Source organism: Anarhichas minor, unplaced genomic scaffold, assembly GCF_050575085.1.
Source record: "Anarhichas minor isolate MPS153535 unplaced genomic scaffold, ASM5057508v1 ptg000046l, whole genome shotgun sequence".
In the NCBI taxonomy this organism is placed as follows: Eukaryota; Metazoa; Chordata; class Actinopteri; order Perciformes; family Anarhichadidae; genus Anarhichas; species Anarhichas minor.
The window spans coordinates 288,117-311,724 of NW_027466492.1; the positions used below are offsets into that span (position 1 = coordinate 288,117).

Genomic DNA, 23,608 nt, shown 5'->3' on the forward strand with positions numbered 1-23,608 from the left:
GAGCTAAGCCATACAACTGTTATAGCAATCATATCACATCCATACAGGGTTAGTAGTATAGTGTGCACACACACACACACACGCACACACAGCTGTGTCAGCCGATATTTAAGTTCAGGTATCGGTATCGGGAAGGAAAAATTATATCGGATTATCTCTATTTTTTTTCTAATCTTAAATGTCACAGGCAGAGCTGCCTTCGACTCTTGTGTGTGCGCGTATGTCTATGTGTGTGTGTGTGTGTGTGTGTGTGTGTGTGTGTGTGTGCTGGCCGAAACGTCCCTTTTGGCTTGATAAAAGATCTTTACCAGGGACCAGCTCTCCTCATTAGCCCGGGGGTTTGATTCAGAGAGAGCAGCATTTCTTCTTGAATACGTATCAAAGATGTCTGCCTCTCTGTTGTTTCTTCCTCAGTTTCATTTTACTTTCTCTGCGTCCAGAGGCCACATAGTACATCTGTAATGATGTGGTTCGTTTGAGTAGTTTTTCTTACATTTTTTAATATTTAGGGATTGATGGAACAAAATTTAAGTTTTTCACAATTATTTCACAAACTAATTGATTCATCTTTCAGTCTAATATATGACAGAAAATAGTGAAAAACGTACCCACACAATTTAACAGAAAAATCACAAAAGTGATCCTGACTAAGAATTGACATAGTCACATCCGATTGGTCAAGTCTTGCTGATAGTCGACTGATCGCCAAATTATGTGGCGTGTGTGTTGCTCATCGCTGTCTGTTTAAGCTTTATATGGAAAAGTAGTAAGAACAACAAAACTATTTGCTGAGATACATGTGACAAACGCTGATGTTGTGTTTCACAATCATGGGCAGCGTTGTTTTTGTGTGTTGTGTGTGTGTGTGTACAGTGTGGCACTATATTAGATGATTGTGCTACGGTCTTATGTTTTCTTTGATTTTGAAACAGCAGCCTTATGTTGTTGTTATTTAGCCTTCATGATATTTAGCCTGGTGGCAAGTTTGTGCTACATGTGGATGTATTCAGTCACACTTGAGATTGATTGTAAGCACATGAGTTTTTTCTGAAATTTGATGAACAGCATTATAAACAGATTTAAACCAAAATAGGCTTTACATCATGATTTATAGGGAGACACCAAGCTATTCTATGTATGATCAGACATTCAACTCCCCCTTATAGCCTGAATGGAATCATCCGTTGTTTCATTACCGCATTTTTCCGCCACTGCGATGATTCGACTGTGACTGATTAATGGATTATCAAATTAGTTGACAATATTTTTTTCTTTTCGATCAACTGATCGACAATGTAAAGAGTAAAACTGGTTGTTGCTCATATGATTTTTTAGAAACCATTAAATATCAGCTTAAATTTCAAGAAGCACTCTTCAGATATTTATTTTACTTTTTCTTTACTTTTCTACATATCCCCTGACTTCACTTAGTCAGCTCTTAAACCAGGAAACCACCTCACTGTTACGTCTTCATTTCCCAGGAGTCGGCCCTCGCCCACGTGGAGCTGCCCACCACGGTGGAAACGGTGGAGGCCGCCATAAAGAAACACAAGGACTTCACCACCACCATGGAGCTGAACCTACACCGGATCAAAGCTGTGATCGAGGCTGGAGAGAGTCTGATCAGCCAGAGTAACATCTACTCGGACCGCATCAAGGAACGCATCGACACCCTCGCCAACAGGTACCAGATGCTAACATAACAAGGTTTATGAAGCGATGAATGGAATGACTTGGATTAGACTAATTTAAGGACAAATATCTGAAGTAGAAGACGATATCTGTTGAATATGGTAATTTTGATTTCATTATGAAGCATTGAAAGCTGTCAAAAGAGCTTCAAAACGGTGAATGCCCACATTTACAATTCAGTTATAACTATATTATATATATCTATACATGTTACAACTGATTTAGGAAGTTCACTGAGTGTGAGCATGTAGAAATTATGACACAAAAAATATATGCTGAGTTAAAGCACAATTAAATAAATAAATATACAGTTATAGGATATCAGAGAAAAGCCTTTTTGTATACAGTGATGTATTATGTTAGTGAATATTTTTTTTAAAGAAAATACAGATCCTTAAGTAGTCGCTAGCTTGTAAACCCTAAGTAGTTTTTTTTTCTTGAATAAATCTCCATTTAAGATGAAATGTTGCCAAACGTTTCAGGTTTCTTCATGCTAGTTCTGTTCAAAGTGAGCACTAACTGCAGCTCCAAACACTTAAGCTGATTTCAAAGCACAAAGAAGCAAGCAGCTGTCAGGACACAATGCAACGATAATAAAAAAAAAAAAGAATAATAGCAGCTAAAGCATTTGAAAGGAGAGAGACCCTCAAGAATAAATGAAACAAAGCAAAGAGAGAAAAACACAAAGCTCGGTCTGTTTAGTCCACCACAACCGACACCTGACCATGAAATCTCTGTGATAGCTGAGGTGGTGGTGGTGTGTGTGTGTGTTGGGTGGGGGTTGGGATGCTTTTTTGTGTGTGTGTGTGTGTGTGTGTGTGTGTGTGTGTGTGTGTGTGTGTGTGTGTGTGTGCGTGTGTGCATGTGTCCAACAATAGCAACGTAAGGAACCATATGGTTTTTAGATTTAATTTACATGAATTATCTGGTTGGACATTAATTTTTCTCCCATGGGGACAAATAAATGAGCACAGTGCAAGGTAGTTATATTAAAGTGTTACATTCTGTTTCTGTAGTAAACCATTTCACGATTATTACGTTAATTAAGGTGCTTTTTCTTTCATTCAAATGATAACTGCGCTTGTTTGCTGTTTGCTACAAATACAATTATTATTCCTCCATCATTGTTTGTTGGGAATTTTAGTCAGATGACGGTCAGACAATGAGTTTGGATTGTCAAAAGATAAACAAAGATAGATACACTCATGCCTATGTTATAGTTCGGTCCACTTTTAGTTATTTATTATACTTGAAACTGAACTTCCCGTCCCTCACTGCTTCAGGGGGAACCAGAACAGAGAGCTGGCCCAGCAGTGGCTGGAGAAACTCAACGACCAGTGGGAACTTCAGAGGTTTCTTCAGGACTGTCATGAGGTAGGAGGCCAATAGACTGGTTGTACTGGTTGTACTGGTTGAAGTCACTGGCGAGGAATTGTATTAAATTGGTTTGAGAGTATTTTCACAGGGGATAAAAAATGAAAACCATCTCTTTGTTCCTTTTTGTCACGATAGCCAACTTCACATTTTGGCAGCCTCTAGTGGCAGCACGAGAAATCTCTATTTCAAAAGTTTTGATCACTTTTACCAATGTTTAAGATTTCTTGGCAATTACCATGAATGAATGTGTGAATATAAGCCAAATATATGGGTTTGAATTAACTGTCCCATGTTTTTAAGTGGAAATGTAAACAATACGATTTTACCATTTTGTCATTTATCACCAGGGTGATTTCTTAATGTTGTGATTCAAGAATAAAGTCAAAATGTCAAGAATAAAATGGACATTTCAGTATATGTGCAAAGACTAGGTGTTTGATTTATTCTCAAACGTTTGACATTCTCGACATTTCAGCTTTATTTTTGAATGGTGTTTTGAGTTTATTCTGAACATTTTGTCTTTGTTCTCAACATTTTGACTTTATTTGGATATGGCATTTTGACTTTATTCTAAAAATTTCAACTTTATGCTCACAATTTCCACTTCATCCTCAAATGGTGTCTCCGTTTTTTCTCAGCATTTCGTCTTTATTCTTGACATTTAAAAACTAATTTATTCTCAAAATGCTAAATAAAATACAAAATCTTCACAAAATTTAAATATTTTGTTCCGTATGCCTGGTCCTAATGCTCTTCCATACCAGTGTCATAATGACATGTTGTAAAAAGTTCCAACCAGCTTGTATATAGTTTGCAATGTAAACACTTAATTTATTTACTGGTCTTTTAGCAGTTTGTCGTAAAATGATGGTCTGGATCGGTAAATCTGATAATGAGCATTTATAGCAATATAAAGTAAAACCTCTTTTCACTCAGAGCTACACTTTGACAGCAGAACCACATACAAACTACTTCACTGACATGCAAAACCATGTCAGCACACAGTATGTTTAGCATCACATATTTAATCCTGATTCCTTGTTGGAATCTTTCTTTGATGTGGTCCTCACACATCATGCGTGTCCTGCAGTATCTTGCTCTGTCACCCTGCGGAGTCACGGGCTTCTTTCTGAGCCAAAACCTTGTTTAGTTTCAGCAACTTTCTCTCTTTGGCTCTGCTGAATAATTCAGCTGCACATTTCCTCATCACTAATTCAAAAGAGGAAGAGTGTATCCCACTGTGTGTACATACATGTACGTGTGTAGTTGTGTGTGTGTGTCAGCTATACATCTATCTGTCTGCTGGTGTGTGGTGTGCGTGTCTATAGAAATACAGTATGCATGAGGAGACTTCCCCCGACCGTGCGGGGGCATGTGTGCCTGTCTGTGTGTGTGTGTGTGTGTGTGTGTGTGTGTGTGTGTGTGCGCGTGCGGCCGACTGTGTGCGAGTGACACTGCGTCAGTCCGTAGGAACCTGAGCTCTCAGCTGCCAGGGTGTGTTCTTGTGCTCAGTCCATGCTGCATCCTCATGTTTCCTGCCTCACGCCGCTGCTTTCCATTACTCGCCAACACGTTTACTCCGAGCGAGTACGATCGAATATTTTTGCTGTACACAAAACGGTCACGTCCGCAGTTTATGCTCTTTGGTCTTAGAGGTTGATTTCACACATGAGCCTCGTGGTTCATTTGTACAAACTTGTGTCTTTTCAGTGGGTGTCAGAAAATCAAACTATTCCAGCAGTGATAGGTTGACCATGAGGGCAAGCAGCGCTGCAGGAAGTCATCAGCATTTCTGTTGCACTAACAAGGTTCATCTTATTTTGTGGTACAGACTTTAAGAGTCGAGCTACACCAGAGTTACAGTAGTTGTAATACACTCTCTGCTCTTTTAGACATATTTCTTGGGTTTATTATGAATCATGTTATCGGGTCGTCTGTCCCGTCTGTCCTTCCGTCGGATCAAATGTCCACCTGGACCCACGGACGAACTGATCAGAATTTGGTGGTCAAAGGTCACCTCACAAAACACTTTTTTCTCCCATAACTGATGAATTCATATGCTAATCATGGCAGTTGATGACATTTTGGACAGATACGAATATAAACTGTAATTCGACTGTTTGGCAACCGTGAGGTGGTAATTCTAGTTATAAATGATGTATTCATGTTTGTATTTGGTTCAGTTATTTGCAGATGACACCAGCAGTACACCAAGACATGTAAACATTCACACGTGTTCTCAATTATCTTGGTAGTTGGACATTTGTGTAACTAATCCCTTTTCAACTCGTCTCTCCCTCTTTATCTACAGTACACCTCCATAACTGAGTTCACCTCTTCAGTACCCTTTAGTCCTGAAGAGGTGAACTCAGTTAGAGATCATACTGTAGCTTTCCACCTGGCTTCAACTCCAGGTCTGTTTCAGCAGGTGTATGCCCAAAGGCTGCATGGTTGAACACAGTGTGTCTCTATATAGTCGACGGAAGACATGCAAAAGTCCCTCGCTACGCATTCCCCCCTTGCGTTAGCTCTGTCAGCACTGTTGCCGTAGTTTGCACCGTTAGCGCCGTTAACACCGCTGGCTGTGAGCAGCCAGCTCTCTGTCGCCATGTTGAGAGTCGTTGAGAGGCAATCGAAATGCTCCCAATCTGTGATCTTGCACCATCAACATCTGTTTCTAAAATGTCTTCCTACAGTATATGAGTGGAGTAGCATTTGTCCTGGAATCATTCGGTCACTTAATACAATGTCTTTTATGCTCAAACTCTGTGTGATGACGTGTTCTGTAAGCTGTGCTAGAGAAACACTAAACTAGATGTTTAGGACATGCAGGAGTACCTTGGAAAAGCCTCAAGTACGAATATTATATACTTAACTTCTACTTAACTTAACAGAAACCTTCTTGCTTTCCCCATATATTATGCTAATTTGTATTTATTTATATATGCTATACAGCTTTATATTAGTAATCAGTGCATCTTGAAATCCTGTCTGTGTCACAATTATTCAAAACGCATTCAGAAAATGCTCTACTTTACTGCAAAATAATCCGAGTGGGTTTCTAGTAGTTCTGTAAGTAATTCTTCTTTTTCATTGACCCATCAAAGGTTAAGTCGATAAAATGTCAGACCTCCATCATTTTTTCCCAGAAGCCAGTGCAACGTCTTTAAATTATTTTCGTCCAACAGAATCCAAGACCGGTAGCTCAAATACACTAAGTAGGTGGAGTCTGATGACGTGATGATGAGGCCATCAATCCTCCTCTCTCCCTCCTCCCCCTCTTCTTTTCTGTCCCTTTCTTCCCCCTACAACGTCAGACAAACTTCTCCTTACCCCCCCCCCGCCTCATTCATCCTCATTAATTTTGTGCCCTTCCCAACACACTTCTTCTATTCTCCTCCTCCTCTTCCCTCATTCAATTAATTTACAGTCTCAAGGGGTTCATAAGGCGGTGACCCTCCATGACCCCTGCGGTCATGGGACCTGTAGGTGTGTGTGTGAGAGCCCGTGTGTTCATGCACAATTAGGAGCACACACTCCTGTTTGCCTCTGTATGTGTGTGAGTGTGTGTGTGTGTGTGTGTGTGTGTGTGTGTGTGTGTGTGAATGCGTGAGGCATCTTTAATCATGTTAGCCGGCGTGTCCTGACTCGTGCGTGATATAGCTCCAGGAAGAGGAAGACAAACAGAGGGGGTGTTTGACGGAAATCCAACCCCCTTGTCCTTTTAAAGAAAAGAGGAGCAGTCAATGTATCAAGCTACAAACACATCATTCAGGACGAATCCCTGCTCTGTCCAATCCTCTACTACTTGTCCGTCTCTTCCCACTATCGTCCCACCTTTTTTCTGTCTCCTTTCCTCTGTCCAACCCTCTTTACTGTCTCACTCTCTCTCTCTCTCTCTCTCTCTTGGTTTTCTCTCTGCTTTACCACTGCAGCAGTCAGGCAAGCTGGAGACGGAGAGTAAGGCTGCCTGGGACTGCTGCAGAGAGGGGAAGAGAGGGACGGTAGAGGGGGTGGGGGGGGGTGCAGTGCGGGAGTTGGAAGGATAACACAAAAGCAGCTGTAGAGGAGTCGTGAGCTCGGCTGTTCGCGAAGACCGGGCGCGTTTCAGTCCCAAAAGCAAATCTCTTATTGTGGTTTTCAGTCTCTCTCCCTCCACACTCGTCCATCCTCCTGCTTTGACCCCCGCCAACCTCCACCAGCCCAGCATCATTAGCCTTGATCGGTGAGCCCTGAGGCGCTGCCTGCATCCCCTGCTCCTCACCCCCTCCTACCCCCCCAAAAATATCCCAATCCCAGTCCTTCGCTCCTCCTCCTCCACCCCATCTCTCCTCCAACCAACCAGCCAGGCAGCCCGCTCGCTCCCTCACTCAAGGTGCGAGGCAGGGGAGGGGCGCCCATGCACTGGCTCGGTTGCCTGCCATTTTATTGTGTTTTTTTTCTTCTTCTCTCCTCTCAGTTCTCCTCCTTCTTGCCCTCTCACTCGTCACCGGTCCGCCCCCTCCTCTCTCTCTCTCTCTCTCCTCGTTGAGCGTTCAGCGAATCCTCAACAACATAGGGAGGATAGAGAGAGGGAGAGAGAGAGGGAGGGAGAACGGGGGGAGCGCAGCCTCAGTTTGAAGTCTCCAGTCTGTCTCCTCAGCCTCTAGTATTGTTGTTGTTATTTACCCTCCCGCTTGGCAATTTCCTCTCCGCACACCTTTTCGCGCGGCCGTCTCGTGCTCAGCTCTCCAAAAGGCGTCTCTCTCTCTCTCTCTCTCTCTCTCTCTCTCTCTCTCTCTCTCTCTCTCTCTCTCTCTCTCTCTCTCTCTCTCTCTCTCTCTCTCTCTCTCTCTCTCTCTCTCTCTCTCTCTCTCTTCCTTTCCACCCTCTATCTCTCTCCATCAGCTCTGCGAGTGTCTTTGCATGTGTGTGGCGGCAGACCGGTGAGGATGCGGACGCCGACGGCTCCCTGCAGCCGCCACGATCCCGCTGGCTCGTTCGCGTTAAGCGCTCCACAGCTGGGTTAGGAGAGAGGGCCGGGGGTGCAGGTGTGAGGTCGCCGGTGACGGAGAGACGAGGGCGCCGATGCTGACCTGAATATTTCGGTTGATTGGGTCAGCGCAGGCGTGAAGTGATCTCACCGTGCGTTTGTCCACATTTGACTCTCTGATGAACAGTAGATGTGTAGTAGTGTGTGGGGGGGGGGCTGTTTACTGTGCAGGTGTGTGTAGTTGCTTTGTGTACATGTGAATTCTCGCCGCCATGCTTGTTGGTACACGTGTGTCTGCCTACATGTGTCTGCTTGGGCGTCATTAAATATTCACTCTGTGTTTGACCTTGTGTTTCCCGCTGCACGTGTCGCCTGTTTATCTTTAGCTTCTACAAGTTAAAGAAGCTAATGGAAATGTACATGTGCGTATTATGATAATGTAGTGTAAGTGTGTGTGTGTGTGTGTTATGCAACCGAGCATACAGTATGATCCTCTATGAAGCGGACACAATTTCAGCATGTTAGTGTGTGTGAGAGCGTTTTTGGAGCATCAGAATCTTTTTAAAATAAGCACCAACAGTTATTTACAGTATGTATGCCCATCCAGTATTGACACCTCTCTCTCTATCGCTCTCTTTTATTCTCTCCCTGCCTCCCTCGTCCAGCTGGGCGACTGGGTGTGTGAGAAGATGCTGATGGCGAAGGACAGCAGCCGAGACGAGACCCAGAAGCTTCATAAGAAATGGCTGAAGCACCAGGCCTTCATGGCCGAGTTGGCCCAGAACAAGGAATGGCTGGACAAAATTGAAAAGGTGAGTGCTGTGAGTGCTGTTGGTTCCCCTGAACAGCGCGGATACAGTTTTGGTACTTTTTTTTTCTTCTTTTGCTTGAAAGTGGATTCTGTCGTTGAGTGAGTTTCATGCGCCTTGGCTGCTTGGAACAGGATACAATGTCTCTGCAATGTGGAATAATGTTTGTGTGTATTCTTTCATGTAGTATTTGTTTTGTTTTATAAGCAGCGGAGGATTTCATGATCTGTGCTCTTCTCATAGTATGTTGCCTCTATTGCCTTTTTGTTGCTGCAGTATGTCTGTGTTTGGTGGACATTGTCAATATTTTCCATACTGTTCCCCTCGACAAAATGAGTTACTTTGGAGTTCTTTTGACCCATTGCAATTTGTGCATCGATAATGTGGCATATTTGTCATATATGTTGCTTTGAACAGTCACGTATCAAAGTGCTGGACACCAGGCCAGATGAAAAACAGACTGTAATCATCAAGTGTTTACATTATTTTGTCTTCCTTCATTAGGGCATGTAGACTCTGAGTCTAGCTAACTGTGCTAATTGTTAGCAGAGAAAGCAATGTTGATGAAGGAGTATGTTACCTGCAATTGCAGAGATGAATAGCAGCTGTGAAAAAGCAGTTTGGTCACAGACGTTTATCATTTATATTCAGCAAATGTACCATTTTAAAGAGACAAGTGACCTCCTATGTTTCCATCACTGCTGGTACTTTATCATCGAAGTTGCACAGCCTTTCATTAACTAATGTCAAATTCATTTTGAACTGTTTTACAAAAGTCCTAAGCTCTAAACTCACTCAATTAAAGCGTAACAAAGCCAGTGGCAAAGGCCGAAGGGGGCTTTAAATAGAGAGGGAGGGGCGTTGTAACCTTCACCAGCGCTCTGTGTCCCGATGAGATCTGTTTCATATTAGGGAGATTCATACGGCACGTCAGCCTCTTGTGTAAAGCTGCAGTTGAGGCGGACGTAATCGGGTTAGCCTCGTGTTTCCCCACAGCTGCACGCACGTCCAGGTTTGGCCGGTCTGGCTTTGGGCTGTTGGGTTCACACCTCCGGACTGACTGCTGTGACGTGAATGTAACTCGTCACTGATCTGTGATCCTGTTTTAAGCAAAGTCGCTCACGGTGTGGTCGGTGTGCGTGCCTCTGTGTTTGGGCTGTGAGAGGCGATAATTGAATGACATTTGCGCATGTTCTAATGCTGCAGATGACCTGAGATGTGATGTCGCTATCTGTGTTGTCGGTACATTTCTGCATCTCTCCTGTTTAATTGCTTGGCCTGAAATTGTCAGAGGCCTTTTGCACCCCGCTCGTCAAATGTAACGACCCCCAGAAAAAATACGGGTGCTCCGATCAGGAATTATGTGGCAGAGCGCAGGGTCTGTTTGAAGCCTTCTATTTATCATGTAGCATTATTTTAATTTGTTTAACTATTTGTGAATGGATTGACAACTGTTTGTTTATTGGCAGGCAACATGTACAACATATTCCTCTCTCTCTCTTTCTCATAGAGACACAACTCCGCTGCAGCCATTTTAGCAGCACATAGAGAAATAGTCTTGCATGTTGTCACAAACACATGCAACACGTTTGCGTGTTTGTGATCAGGAATTGTGTGCGTACATCAGAACTCAATTTTAGGCACAAGGTAGAGGAAATAAGATAAAAGATTGTACAATTCCCACATGTTCAGTCTTTGTCCTGGCAGGGTTTACTCCCATATATGACCTCCTGACTTTTTTGACAGTTGCTGGCTAGCATTCAGCCGTCTCACTGTGCATGTTGTCGGTACAAAACGAGATTTTTGTGATCACCCTTTAGGGTATTCATAACTAGAAACTGAGTGGCTGCTGAGGAGGTTCTGATAGGACAGATGACGAGCCCATATGGGCTGTTGTTGACGATCAAGCCTGTGAATGCGTGATATAAACAAATCTTGACAGTGCATCTGTTCTGAAGAATGAATTCTAATTTCTGAACTGTATTTCGAGTGAAGAAACCTCAAACTGAAACCAGATTCATTGTCAAAAAGATTAGCACTGTTGCTCCTACGTGATACATGACATATTGCTGTACTAGGTGTGTTTCAGTCAACAGAAGGCATCGTACTTTGCTACAGTGCACACAGTTGACTCGATCCTCTGCAGTCAGGGCAGGGCTGAAACTGAACTCCCCTGGTGGGAGAGTAGAGCAGAGTTAATGGAGCCATGGCCCAGCACTGCGTTATGTGTTCATCTGTGCACGTACGCGAAGACTTCCTACAGCTGAACTCCTTAGTCGGTGAATGGATCAGTTGAGGGGCAGAGAATGATGAGAACTTCTTAAAGTTGAGAATGTTCTGTTGTTCTTCTCCTAACATTATAGTGAACTGATTTTCTTCAGGCTTTGGACTGTTGCTCAGACAAAAAATAGCAGTTTGGATACAAGAATATGGCGATGGTTGATTTTGTTTTTCATCATTTCCTGATGTTTTCCAAGATAATGGAAATAGCAGTTAGTTACAGCTCCAGTTCAGACACGTGTGGTACCTGGTTAGTTACAAAAGACGGTTAAGTAATAGTCCAGTAAAGGACTTTAATAGTCCCTAAATCAAAAATATATATATATATATGGCATTTCAGCTCTCACTGGCCAGTGCATAGATGTTGCTAGAGCCATGAAATGCATGTGTCCAGTGAATGTGTGCACCAAACATCCACCCCAAAATAATGTGAAGGTATATTTGTCTTAGCCACTAAAATATCACTTTTAAAAAGAAAACACCTTCCTGTTTTCTTGGGGGGGGGGGGGGGGGGGTCTTTCGGTGAAAATGTTCTCATACAGTCATAATAGAAAAGCTTCAAATAATCTAGTGAAGTCGAGGTATTACATCATCTCTCTGTCCTTGTCCAATCAGCTCGCTGATCACTAACTTTATGGCTGATGGTTACGTATATAGTTGAACAGCGTCATACTGGACTATACTCTGCTCATTGCTTTTAACTACTGTTGCTGAGAACCCAGTCGTTTCCCTCTGTTTCTTCTTCTATGGTGGGCATTGTGAGGTAGGTGTGTGTGTGTGTGTGTGTGCATGTTTATAACGTGGGGATATGATGTGAGAAAAATTGGCTGATGCTTAATGATATACAGCGGTATATAATGCAGAGAGAGCGGCGCTGCAGGGCCTGAGAGCGCCGAGCTGTTTTCATTATAGATTCATGGGTCATGTGCTGATCTGAGGGCAGATTTGGGTCACGGGAAAACGCTTACTGGAGGAAAGAGTGACACAGACAGAGGAGACCAAACGATAGCCTGTTGTTTCAAATGCAAATGTGTGGTAAAAAGATGATCATTTACAAGGCACTTTGTCGGTTTAAGTAAAAGGGATTTTGCTTGTTATTAAAACTGGTATAAATACATTATTTGCACGCACGTTGTAAATAATAGACATGATTACTTTGGACAACATTTGGCTTTGTTCGTCTGAAATGTGGTCTGTAGAAGATGTGTGCACCTGGACCTCTAGAATTATCAAATCTGCTGCCGCTCTGATGTATAAAGGGGTCCATTGTGGGTTTTTTACGCCCACGAGCTAAAGTATCAGAATATTGCTTTGTGCATTTCTTTGTTTTCATCTTCAGATGAAAGTATGTAATTTGGCTTACAAAAAACCTGTGACATCCTACTCAACACTATCTTACACTACTCAAACAACACTGACATCTTAAACTGCTCTCCTTTCTTTATGGATTTTTCCTATATTCCTATATTCATACTGCAACGAGTCCAACTGGTCTTTGCAACAAAATAAAGGTGTGAAGAGTGTTTCGACTTCTGTTCACACTGCAGGATGAGTCTCCTTCGCATCCCAACCAACATCTAATCAAAACACACTCAAAATCTGAGTCAAACGTACGGAATTTTACCAAACTGTGTAAAAGATGGTCACGTTAGCATGTTATTCATACTTAATAAGCCACTACATGTACCTGAATGATATGACGAAAATTACACGATCATATTTCACCTAAGACTGATTCAGAAGTGCTGGTGAAGATGAAGGGTGAAGATGCAAAGTTTGTGTGTTTTTGAGGATCAATTTTAGGCGTTGACATTGAGGACAGTGGGAACATTTCAATATGCTGCACAATATGCATTGAAGTAAAAAACTGAATGATTAATTTATCACACAATTAATTAATTCATCTATTAATTATTCTATTAAACAAATCAAACATTGACCTGAACACAAAAGGCACCAATAAAAAAAAGAACTGTTTAAAAATGAGAGTGTACTCAAACAATCCCTCAGTAAAAAGACAGAAATATTGTATATATATATATATATATATATATATATATATATATATATATATATATATATATATATGTGTGTACAAATTGCCCGATTATAAAGAGCAGTTTACAGATCAAGAATTGTTGTTTTTATTATGATGAACATATTTAGGTTTAGGTTATGTTTAATATCAGGCAGTGGATAATATGATGCCAGTATCACCAGTATGGCGGTACAGACGTGTCCTCTACTGGTCCCATCTCATGCTCTGCAGTAGCAGACTGTAGTGACACCAGGCCGTCTAGCTCTTGGCAGATGGACTGGGTTTTGCTTCTGAAGTCGTACGTGGCTTCCATCTTCACCCCGTTGCTTAGCAACTTAAACCTTTCTTTTGCCAGAAAACATTCAATGGATTTGGCATGTTGTCGTTGCAGTACTGATAAGGAGCTGGAGTCCTGATATGAATAGATTTGTATGACATTTTTCAAAAAAAAATATAAATAATAAAACTTTATTAATTAACAAACATGATGTAACAACATTTTTGTTTGATTTGGCTGATATTCAAACGAGAACTTTGAAGGCCGAAGTGGAGAAGGGTTCCATGTGAACAGCAGTTGAACATGGGACTCAGTGTGTCATTTAGTTTTTTTTGAATAATAAAAAGTTCTTAAATTCACAGCGTTTGCTGTTTCAAGTTGTGAAAGCAGACACATAGCGTTAATTTACAAAACACATATTAAGCATAAATCTTAAAAGATTTAAGACTTAAAATGTACTCATTGTGATATATATACTAGCCTTGTTGTGTTCACTGGTACCTGGAAGTACCAGGTACCAGTGAACACTACCACTGTTCACTGGTACCTGGTACTTCCTGTCCAAACACTCTGCTCCTCGTGTCCTACTTGTGTCTCTCTGCTTGTGTCCTCTGAGAGTCTCCAGTCTATTTATGTAATTGAGTAAGAACCGTGAAGGACTCTGCGAAGCACATTGTCTGTTTTTTTGGTTAGCGTCAGCGATCTGTAAGTGTGTGTGTGTGTGTGTGTGTGTGTGTGTGTGTGTGTGTGTGTCTGCAGGGTTCCCACGTGTCCTGGAAACCTGGAAAAAATTGCAAAAATTGTCTTGCAAAAAATGACCCATGTTGAAACCTTGTGTTGTCCTGGAAACTATATTCTATTTTTCCTGTAGCTGACATGAACTGCTCGTCTGTCAGATCTATCAGAGGTCCCCAAAACACATAACACGGCCATCTGGAAGGCTAAGTAGTGTTCAGGAACAAATGGTCATTTTCAGACCAGAATATTTGAAATAAGTTGCTCTCGTTTATGTTGTGTAAATGCTGTGAATGCTGTAAATGCCCCCCCCCAAACAAAAAAAGGATGCATTTTTGTGCTGTGTCAGTTCCTGTTGTGACGTCTACTCTTCCTGTGCTTGTGCTGGTTGCCAGGCAACAACTGTCCAATCCCCATCTCCTCATCTTCCAACCTCTCTTCGTGCAGCTCACGTATGAAGGTTGTTTCGTTTCTCTCTCTCTCTCTCTCTCTCTCTCTCTCTCTCTCTCTCTCTCTCTCTCTCTGGCAGGGGACAGGAAACATGTCAAGATTTAACAGGAAGTGATGTCAGACAGACCGGGAGTGCTGAGATTCAGTACAGTAGGTGTTAATGTCGTGAAGTATAGAGGGCTGAATCTAATAAGCTGAGGTTTGCAGTGCTCTTAGTGTGTAATGCATTGATTCATTGATAACGCTGCTGTTGTGTCGCTGCAGGATGGCTGGGCTTCCTTTACCGGCCAGATAGATAAATATGATTTAATGTGGATCATATCTATAACGTGAAACTATGACAAGGGAGTGAATAAATGAATGATCTGTGTGAAAACATTTGAAATTTTCTCAACCAATAATGCTATTTAGAGGCCATTTAGAGTCCAATTTTACATTACAGTCATTTAGCAGACGCTTTTATCCAAAGCGACTTACAATTCAGATCCTATCACACTGTAGGCACAATTTTGGGGTTAAGTGTCTTGCCCCAGGACACATCGTCATGCGACTAGCGGAGCCGGGAATCCAACCTCTGATTGAAGGACGGCCCTGCTCTCCACTTAGCCACAGTCGCCCCTCGAGTGAAATAGACCATAAAGCAGAGCGGGCTAACTGTGATTGACAGCGTCTCTGTCACTCCTCCACATTCCAAATATGGTAACTTCAGTTCATCGGTTGCAAAACAAAAAACAGCATGGCGACGGCTGTAATCCAAGATGGCGTCGGCGAAATCGCCGAACTCAAGGCTTCATAACAGCAGTCCACCATCCAATGGGTGACGTCACGATGACTGCGTCCACTTCTTATAAACAGTCTATGTTCAGAAGACGAGTTGCTTGTAAAGATGTGCTTCGTCATTCTGTAATGCAGCTCTGCTGTGATTTAGACCAAACAGAAGCTGCTGGCTGTGACAGGCGATTTCGCCTCAGTTGCAGCAGATTGTATTTGTTTGTGTAACACGAGCGTGTGGGGGAGTGTGTGAGTACACACCGAACACGGCTTCCCCCCTACGCAGTTCCTCGCCTGAATCCAATGGGCTTTTTTTTACCGATTCCTGCCCCCCCCCCCACCTTCTCTCCCATAATGTTTGATAATTAATTGGCCTCATTAAGAATAACAATCTCTGCGGCCCTGATCCCACACTCACTCGCTCTCTCTGTGTCGCGTCACACACTAGTAAAGAAATGAACAGTTTTAGGTGAATAGACTGTGAATAGGCTTGATATTTTTTATTAATAATTGAATGTTAAAACATCTGTTTTAGTGTCGTGTCTGTGACACAATCTTTTATTTTAATTTTTTTCATCAAACACGTGTTTGTTGTCTAGTTGCCCATCTCAAAAACAAAACGAAATAGAGACATCTTTGCTAATTGAAGTCCTTACTAATAGTGGGCAGAAGTTTGGCCTGAAGGTGATGCCATGTGTTTTCCTAAATCCTTTATCCTCTGCGCAGTGGGCATTTATGGACATCTAAGCCTCTGCATTGTCAGACTTGGCTCAACTTTCAACCGCTTCAGCTTTTACGAAGCCTCGGCGGGGCTTTAAGCTGACACGCTAACGTTGGCGGTTCCTTCAAAACACAGCTAACGTCAGTTTGAGCACGTTACTGTTGGATGTCGGAGCATTACGGGCTTACTGACATTTTAAATGTTACATGCTAAAAGTTACCATGCACATATGTTATAGTCAGCATCGTGACATTTAGCATGTTAGCCTCATGTTAGCCTCATGTTAGCCTCATGTTAGCCTCATGTTTCCAGCGTGTATCTGAGGCTGATGGATGGTGTTCTGTCATGAACTGGAGTTTCGGACAGCGTTGGTCATCTTTTCGCAAAATGAGTTGGCATAACCTAAATTATGCATGCACATTAGTGCCTCACTTCAGAAAGCCATGTGTGCATTAAGCCTTGACCTTTAGCTTTTGTGCTGGCTCTGCAATATATGAGAAAGTGTGTGCGTGAATGAGGGTGGTTGTGCAGGCTTGTGTGTGTGTGAGCGGGTCTGGAGGTACGTGTGCATGCGGCGAGAAGATCAATGGAGCTGTGATGATACCAGTACTCTCACTGAGCGCAAATGTTTAACTGAGACGGAGATCTGCCGTATTTGTATGCGCGATCGATCCATTCCAGTTTTATTTAGATGCTTTGGCAGCACTGTCCATGCAGCATCACGCCAGCAAATCATAAAGAGCTGGACTGAACCGAGACAGAGAAAGCTAGAAGTGTTCCTCTGATATAAAAACAGATTTCAGGGCTGTAGTAGCAACTTGATTTACATGATTGCATTGTAGCCATATTTTCATGGACAGTGGTATTCAGGGTGTTTGAGATTCTGCTGCAGTAGATTCAGTAGTGAATCGTAAACCCGCCCACACACAGCTAAAGGTTCCACTCTGCTGCTCTTTGTTCCACATTATATTCCCCAAATTGTTTTACATTATATTTGGCTATTCTAGTCATAGCTACAGTTAAATGGGTGTAGTATTTTGCAGTATTTTCCATCCATTGAAACAAGGAACAAGCAAAAGCTACGGCAACCGCAGCCGGTCGTCATCTAGTTCCTGATTCTGACCTCAATGTGTCTCACAGTGATATTATACGCAAGCTTCCTCCGCCTGAGCTGCAACCCTGCTGTTCACAAACAGAGCTCCACTTTCACTAGCTGCACTAGTAATTATAGTCTGTTTATTCTAGTAAGATTTCAAAGAAACTACGGTTTTAACAGTAAACCGTAAACATGATTTCTGCAAGAGGGTCGTGGTTCCACAACTGATTCAATTCTTATTATTGTAGTTGAACTTTGTTGGGTACTTTAAGTTTATATCAGTTAGGAAAGTGCAGCGAAATGAAATCCCAACAGAGTGTTTTGTCCTTTACCTCCCAAATCCTGGAGCACTCTGGGCTGTCTGATGCTCTCAGTAAAATATACCCAAAAAAAAGACATACTCAGGGCGGCTGAAAAAGACAAAAAGGGTTCAGTCCTTCTCCAGTCAAAGTGATGCTTTTACAGCAGCACGGAGGAGAGGAGGGCAGACGGGTGCTCACAGTGCTCGTCTCCCGGCTCTAGATGGGCACCTTCTGGGAAATATGTCCTCTCACAGTGTGTGTGTGTGTGTGTGTGTGTGTGTGTGTGTGTTTGTAGTAAGTGCATATCTCTAACCTCCACTCTGTTAGCCAGAGCAGGCTGCTCGTATGATGCCTTTTTTATTTTTATACCTCAGTTCTGCCGTAACAACATGAGACAACATGAGCAGTGATGAATTTCACAAAATATTCCCGGTACAAAGATGCAGTTGGGCAACATGTTCTCAGTTCATGCTGTTTGTGTTTGGTGAGCAATTTTATTCTTCCTTCCCTTTAACATCATAACCAATAATACATATTATGAGTGAAACATGAGGATGATTTCCAGGTGATCTTTTCTTTAGCTGTATCCCAGAACCATACTACATACAAATTACACTATAGACAATAAATACTATGTAGTAATCACTATAGTTTATTGTTGAAGCGGTTAGTTTGTCAAAAAAGATCATGCTATCCTATTTTATACTAACATGGAATAATGCAATACGTGTGTTGTCCGCTGTCAATCAAACTGCCACTTTGGAATGTCAATTCTGTTTCTTTTGGAAATTGCATTTCGTGTGCACGCTTCAAATATTTTGTGTGCATTCTATTTGCTTTGAGTATAAATCTGAGTAAACGCACTGTGTGCTGCATTGACTTAGTATATATATAGTATGGACAGCTATTGCTGCTACTATTGCGTGCATCACTTCCTGTTTCCTAGAGGATTTCCCCCGAGGAAAGAGCTATGCACTACTGAGTTCTCCACTACGAGCAGAATATAGTTTGAAAATGTCACCAATAATCCGTTTTTAAAAGCCAAAGCTGCATCCTGGAAGTTTCTGAGGTTTTTCGCTGTTTGGTCGGACGAGCAGATTTCTTTTTCACACTCAGAGTAAATATTGACACTATAGCTGCAGTGGCCTGAGCGTGACAGACACTGTGACCAGCCACAGTGTCAGCGGTGACGCTCAGGAGCAGATGTCTGCTGTAATATACAGACCAGACAGCAGAATAAGGACGGCCCATCTGTTACTGTCAGCAGCAGCGTTGTGTCAGGAGTCCTCGCTCCCTGAACCATCTTCAATCACAGGAGGGTAGCTCTTCCTTATTAGCATGATTACTAAAAGACGGTAGCGTTGCATTGGTACAAGATAGGGTTTTAGAGGACTACTTCCTGTCTTTTTTACAAGATTTTGTTTTTCATGCATTTTCGCCTTCATAGGACAGTTGATGGTGTAGAGGCGGACAGGAAATGAGGGGAGAGAGGGGAATGACTTGCAACAAAGTTATGACCACGTTAGACGGGGTGACATTAAATGGGTACTCCAATGACTACCATGAAGTGGGGCAATTTACAAGATACAGAATAAAAAAGAATGGTCAAAATCAATACAGCGGGTCAGAGATACCCTGAGTTTAAGTCCAGCTGCAAAAAACACTTGGTCTTTTTAATTCCCATAATGCAACTTGGTAGCGCGGTAATCACCAATGTCTTTCAAACTCCTCGTCCCCAGTGTGTAACGCAGGCTAGTAAAGATTAATATGTCTCCGAGCTCAAGCCAAGATCACTTTGATGACAGTAGAGAAGACAAAACTGTATTTACAGCGAGCAAACTGATCTTCACGTCTAAAGTCAGTCAAATGCTTCTTAAAGGTGCAATGTGTCATTTCTGGCCACATTCTCCAAACAAGTAGGGGGCAGCGTTTCACCTCTACTACTGTGTCCATACAATGTCAATCTACACTCATCAGTTATGAAGAAAAATGTAAAAAAGCCTGCTACTAACTAACAGCAGGCAAGAATACGCAACATTCAGCCAAACTGCTGAAACTCTTGAGAGAAGGTCACAATAACACTATCATATAACGCTATCTTATAATCTTCAGGCGTCGGCCTCTAGTTTACGTTATCCGTCCGTGTGTTTCCTGTGACACTAACCAGGGGCTATATGGTCCGTGTACGTTTTCATAGTTTGTTGATTGGATTAAATCCAAAGAGGCAGGAACCTGAAACACCTCCCCGCCACCAGGAAACTACTTCACTTGGAGAAGAGCAGCTTTTTACACATTGCACCTTTAAACTTTCCAAAGAAAACTTAGCACTCAACATGGATTTTTCCCTCACACGGCTTTGGATCAGGTTACCTGACGGATCTCTGCCGACACTAGCGTGAGCAGTGGAACATCATGATCCTCTTTGAACTGCAGGGCTGAGTGTGTGCGAGGGCGGAGTAGCAGCTCTGAGTCGGTGGGTGAAGCTGCTCGAAGCCCACGCAGCCCGCCCACTCACCACAGAGGACGGCACGTATCAGCAGCATGCAGGGAAACACTACACCAGAGCGAAAGCTGACGTAACGCACCAACGCTGGGAATGAGAGGACAATGGGTGGTGTAGTGTAGCCTACTGTACAGCTTTTAATTCCTCTCTATGAGTCCGTGAGATGCATTATAACCCCGTCGTCCTCTTGGAGTTAACTGCAGCTTCTTCTTCTTCTGCTACTTCTTTTTCTTCTTCACTTGTACTTGGCTGGTTCAGGACTTTAAACCAATGGTGGTTGTATTTTTATCTTTTTCATTGTAACCTTTTTTTAATGTAGGAAATAGGATTTCACGTCTCGTCATTTATGCAATAGAAATATATTTTCCATATATGGAGATCTGGTACTTTGCCATACATTTAGTAAGACATTTGCAAGACATTGTGGAATATATTAAACGTGGTATTTGCAAAATATCTGACATTGGATAATATAATTATTGGCACTTTGTTACCACTATGTTGTCAAATGAATTACCATATATGGTGTTTTCCACATGTGTTACACACAGTAACTTACCATAAGAAAAATATATCATGTTTCATTGTTTGACACACTCTTAAACAGTATAACAAACTAAAATGCCCTTTATTGCAAAATGTATTTCAAGATAAATTCAGATATACTTTCATAAATTCTGATATATTTTGTAGTATCTGACATCCACCTATGATGACTCAGCATGCTTTTATAATACTCACATTAACACCTTGCAGCTACTGTGGCGTAACCAGAGACATCCTTACTAACCATTCTCACACAGCCGGTCCGGGGGTTTGGACCGGAAACCTCTTCATCGTCTCAGTGCCGTCCCAGTTTCCAGTCATCGAGCCGCTCTGTGTGCCTGTAGATTTTATCATAACCTGAGTGAATCAGGCGGCAGGATGTTGTCCTCCGTGGATGATGATGAGTGAGGTTGACATCTGTGGTTTTGAGTGAAACATCTCCAACAACTGTTTTGGTGGAATGCCAATACGATTTGGTGCACATTTAAGACCCCCCCCCCCCCCCCATCAGGATCAACTCAAATCACTTTGGTGATCCTCTGAAATTCATCCAACATCAGGCCAGAGGAGTTATTAACGTGAATCCTGTTTTCACATGTACAGGCAGTAGCAGCCATATTGTAAAATGAATCTATTGTCTTTTATCTCTGGTATTAAAAAGGGGGGATGAATATAGAGACACTGAAGGAATTACAGCTGTGTAATAGTTACTGTATGTGTGTGTATATAGAAATATGTATATGTATATTTTTTTTTTCTTTGTTTGTTTCCCTCTTGTTTTCTGTGACTCTTCTTTTCTCTTCAACATATGCACATACAAACACACAGTCAGCAAAATACGAATTACAATTGGATGGGGGAAGGATTCCACTGTGGGAGAGGCAAGATACAGAAAAAAAAGGAATGGTTGTTGTGTGTGTGTGTGTGTGCGCGTGTGTGTGTGTCTAAAGGGGGTTCAGAACAAGATGAGGTTCAAAAGGGGGCAGAAATATGAAAAAGAGAGGACGGAGAGAGAGAAGGGGGAAGGGGAGTGTGTGGTTATTTATGAGGCATTTCAATACGACGATGTTTAATCTCTTAACACACACACAAACAGACGCATGCGCACGGGCACACACACACATCCCAGCCCAGTTCCACGGTGTCTGCACATAATTATCCCTACATAAGATCCAGTGAATATTTGTGGATTTGCTGAAACAGAGAAAAGAGACCCAGATTCTGGATTAATGGCTCCTTGTGAAGAATTAGAGGACCAGAAAATATTCACATTTGAGAAGCTCAAACCAACTTATAAATCACTTATGATTAGTAGATGATTAAAATTGACGCCAAATCATTTTCTTATGAATTAATCAAATAATCGTTGCAGCTATAATGTCAGTGCCTCATTTTCAGTGTCATGGGGTCAACTGATTACTTTGTTAAAATTATAAATCGTTTTTACAATAATTAGTTGTTTTCAAATGGGAAGACTTGTACCGACTGCATCATTGTTAAAAAAATGGGTTTGTGTTTTCTGATGTAAATCACACATTGTGATCACAGATTGTTGACATTTTATTCACACAAAAGATTGTAAATACACAAATCATCACCTTAACTGATAATGAAATTGATAATGAGCTGCAGCCCTGGAAAATGTTTAAAATGTATCTCTGGTATATTTTGCACCCTCTATCGTTTATTTTCCATGTATTATTTTGTTCTTTGATTGTACCCACCCAGTAGTTTTATTATAGTGTTACTGCTCATCAGAATACACATTGTTCCTTTTCACTTCCGTCTCTTGGACACCACAGCTTAAGAAACTCACCTGATAGAAACGTTAGTCTCATGCTATCAGATCAGACGATGTGATTAGATTTTGGAGTATCATTTGGCACACATTTGCATAGTGATGAGGAAAAAGTGAACATGAAACTGATTCATGCTTAAAGATTATGAGTTTATGTTCCTACTTCCCAGGTGCTCTGTAGAGACACAGACTCACTGATTGAGGTTGGTAGCGACCTTATCATCATAACAGGTCATGTTGAATATTGCACAGTGATTATGGCGTGACATTCAGTAGTTTTAAGTGCATCTTGTGTACCTGAAGTGTTGTATGTGCTATTGACTCTTCTCTCCATGTTCACTAGTTACACGGTCCGTATTAAGGGTTCATATTTTACCGGGAGCAGAAGCACGCTAACCCGGGAAATTGACTTGTTTTTAAGGCTCAACGTCAGCTACAATCAAAATGCATTGGTCATATTTCAAGCAACACTAAATGCAACCATGAGAAATATGCATAAACCTGAGCGGTTCAGTTTATCATTTGGTGGTATGACTAATTATTGAGGCAAAAGAACTACATTCATGTTGAACTTCACTAAAGCTGCGAGGAATATGAAATGTCACGTTCATTGCACGTGACATTGGGGGGCTGCACGGTGGTGTAGTGGCTAGCACTGTCACCTCACAGCAAGAGGGACCCGGGTTCGATCCCCGATCCCGGGTGGTCCTTCTGTGTGGAGTTTGCATGTTCTCCCCGTTGCAGCGTAGGTTCCCTCCGGGTTCTCCGGCTTCCTCCCACAGTCCAAAGACATGCAGCTTAGGTTATTTGCCCGTAGGTGTGAATGTGGGCATGAATGTTTGTCTGTCTCTATATGTGCCCTGCGATGAACTGGCGACCTGTCCAGGGTGTACCCTGCCTTCGCCCAATGTCAGCTGGGATCGGCTCCAGCGCCCCGCGACCCTGAACAGGATAAGCGGTTTGGATAATGGATGGATGGACGTTCATTGCCTGTAATCTGTCTGCCGGGAACAGCCTCATGGGAGTGATATTTGACAAGTTTTCATTGTATAAACAACTGAAATTCATTGAAGCGTGTCATTTTGAGTTTGTAAAGATTCTGTTAAGTTTAGATGGATTTTATATTTTGTTAGCTGCATTCAGAGGCTGCGGGTGTGATGTTTGCGATAGCCAAGCATTGTTAGACATAGTATTAAAGTCAATGATCACTCAAAAATATAAGATTTCTGTATTTTTACATC

The 23,608-nt window shown here is 42.1% G+C and overlaps 1 protein-coding gene across 1 annotated transcript in view; it reads left to right on the top strand.

Moving 5' to 3' along the window:
• The window catches only part of LOC142971450 (spectrin beta chain, non-erythrocytic 1-like), a 43,070-nt gene extending 22,950 nt beyond the window's left edge, over positions 1-20,120 (top strand). Inside the window, exons 22-26 of the mRNA XM_076111975.1 lie at positions 1,482-1,684; positions 2,976-3,066; positions 8,707-8,853; positions 8,936-8,951; positions 19,954-20,120. Of these exons, the coding sequence (XP_075968090.1) occupies positions 1,482-1,684; positions 2,976-3,066; positions 8,707-8,853; positions 8,936-8,951; positions 19,954-20,120 (624 nt within the window). The remainder of the gene's footprint in view (positions 1-1,481; positions 1,685-2,975; positions 3,067-8,706; positions 8,854-8,935; positions 8,952-19,953) is intronic.
• Positions 20,121-23,608: the final 3,488 nt, after the last annotated feature.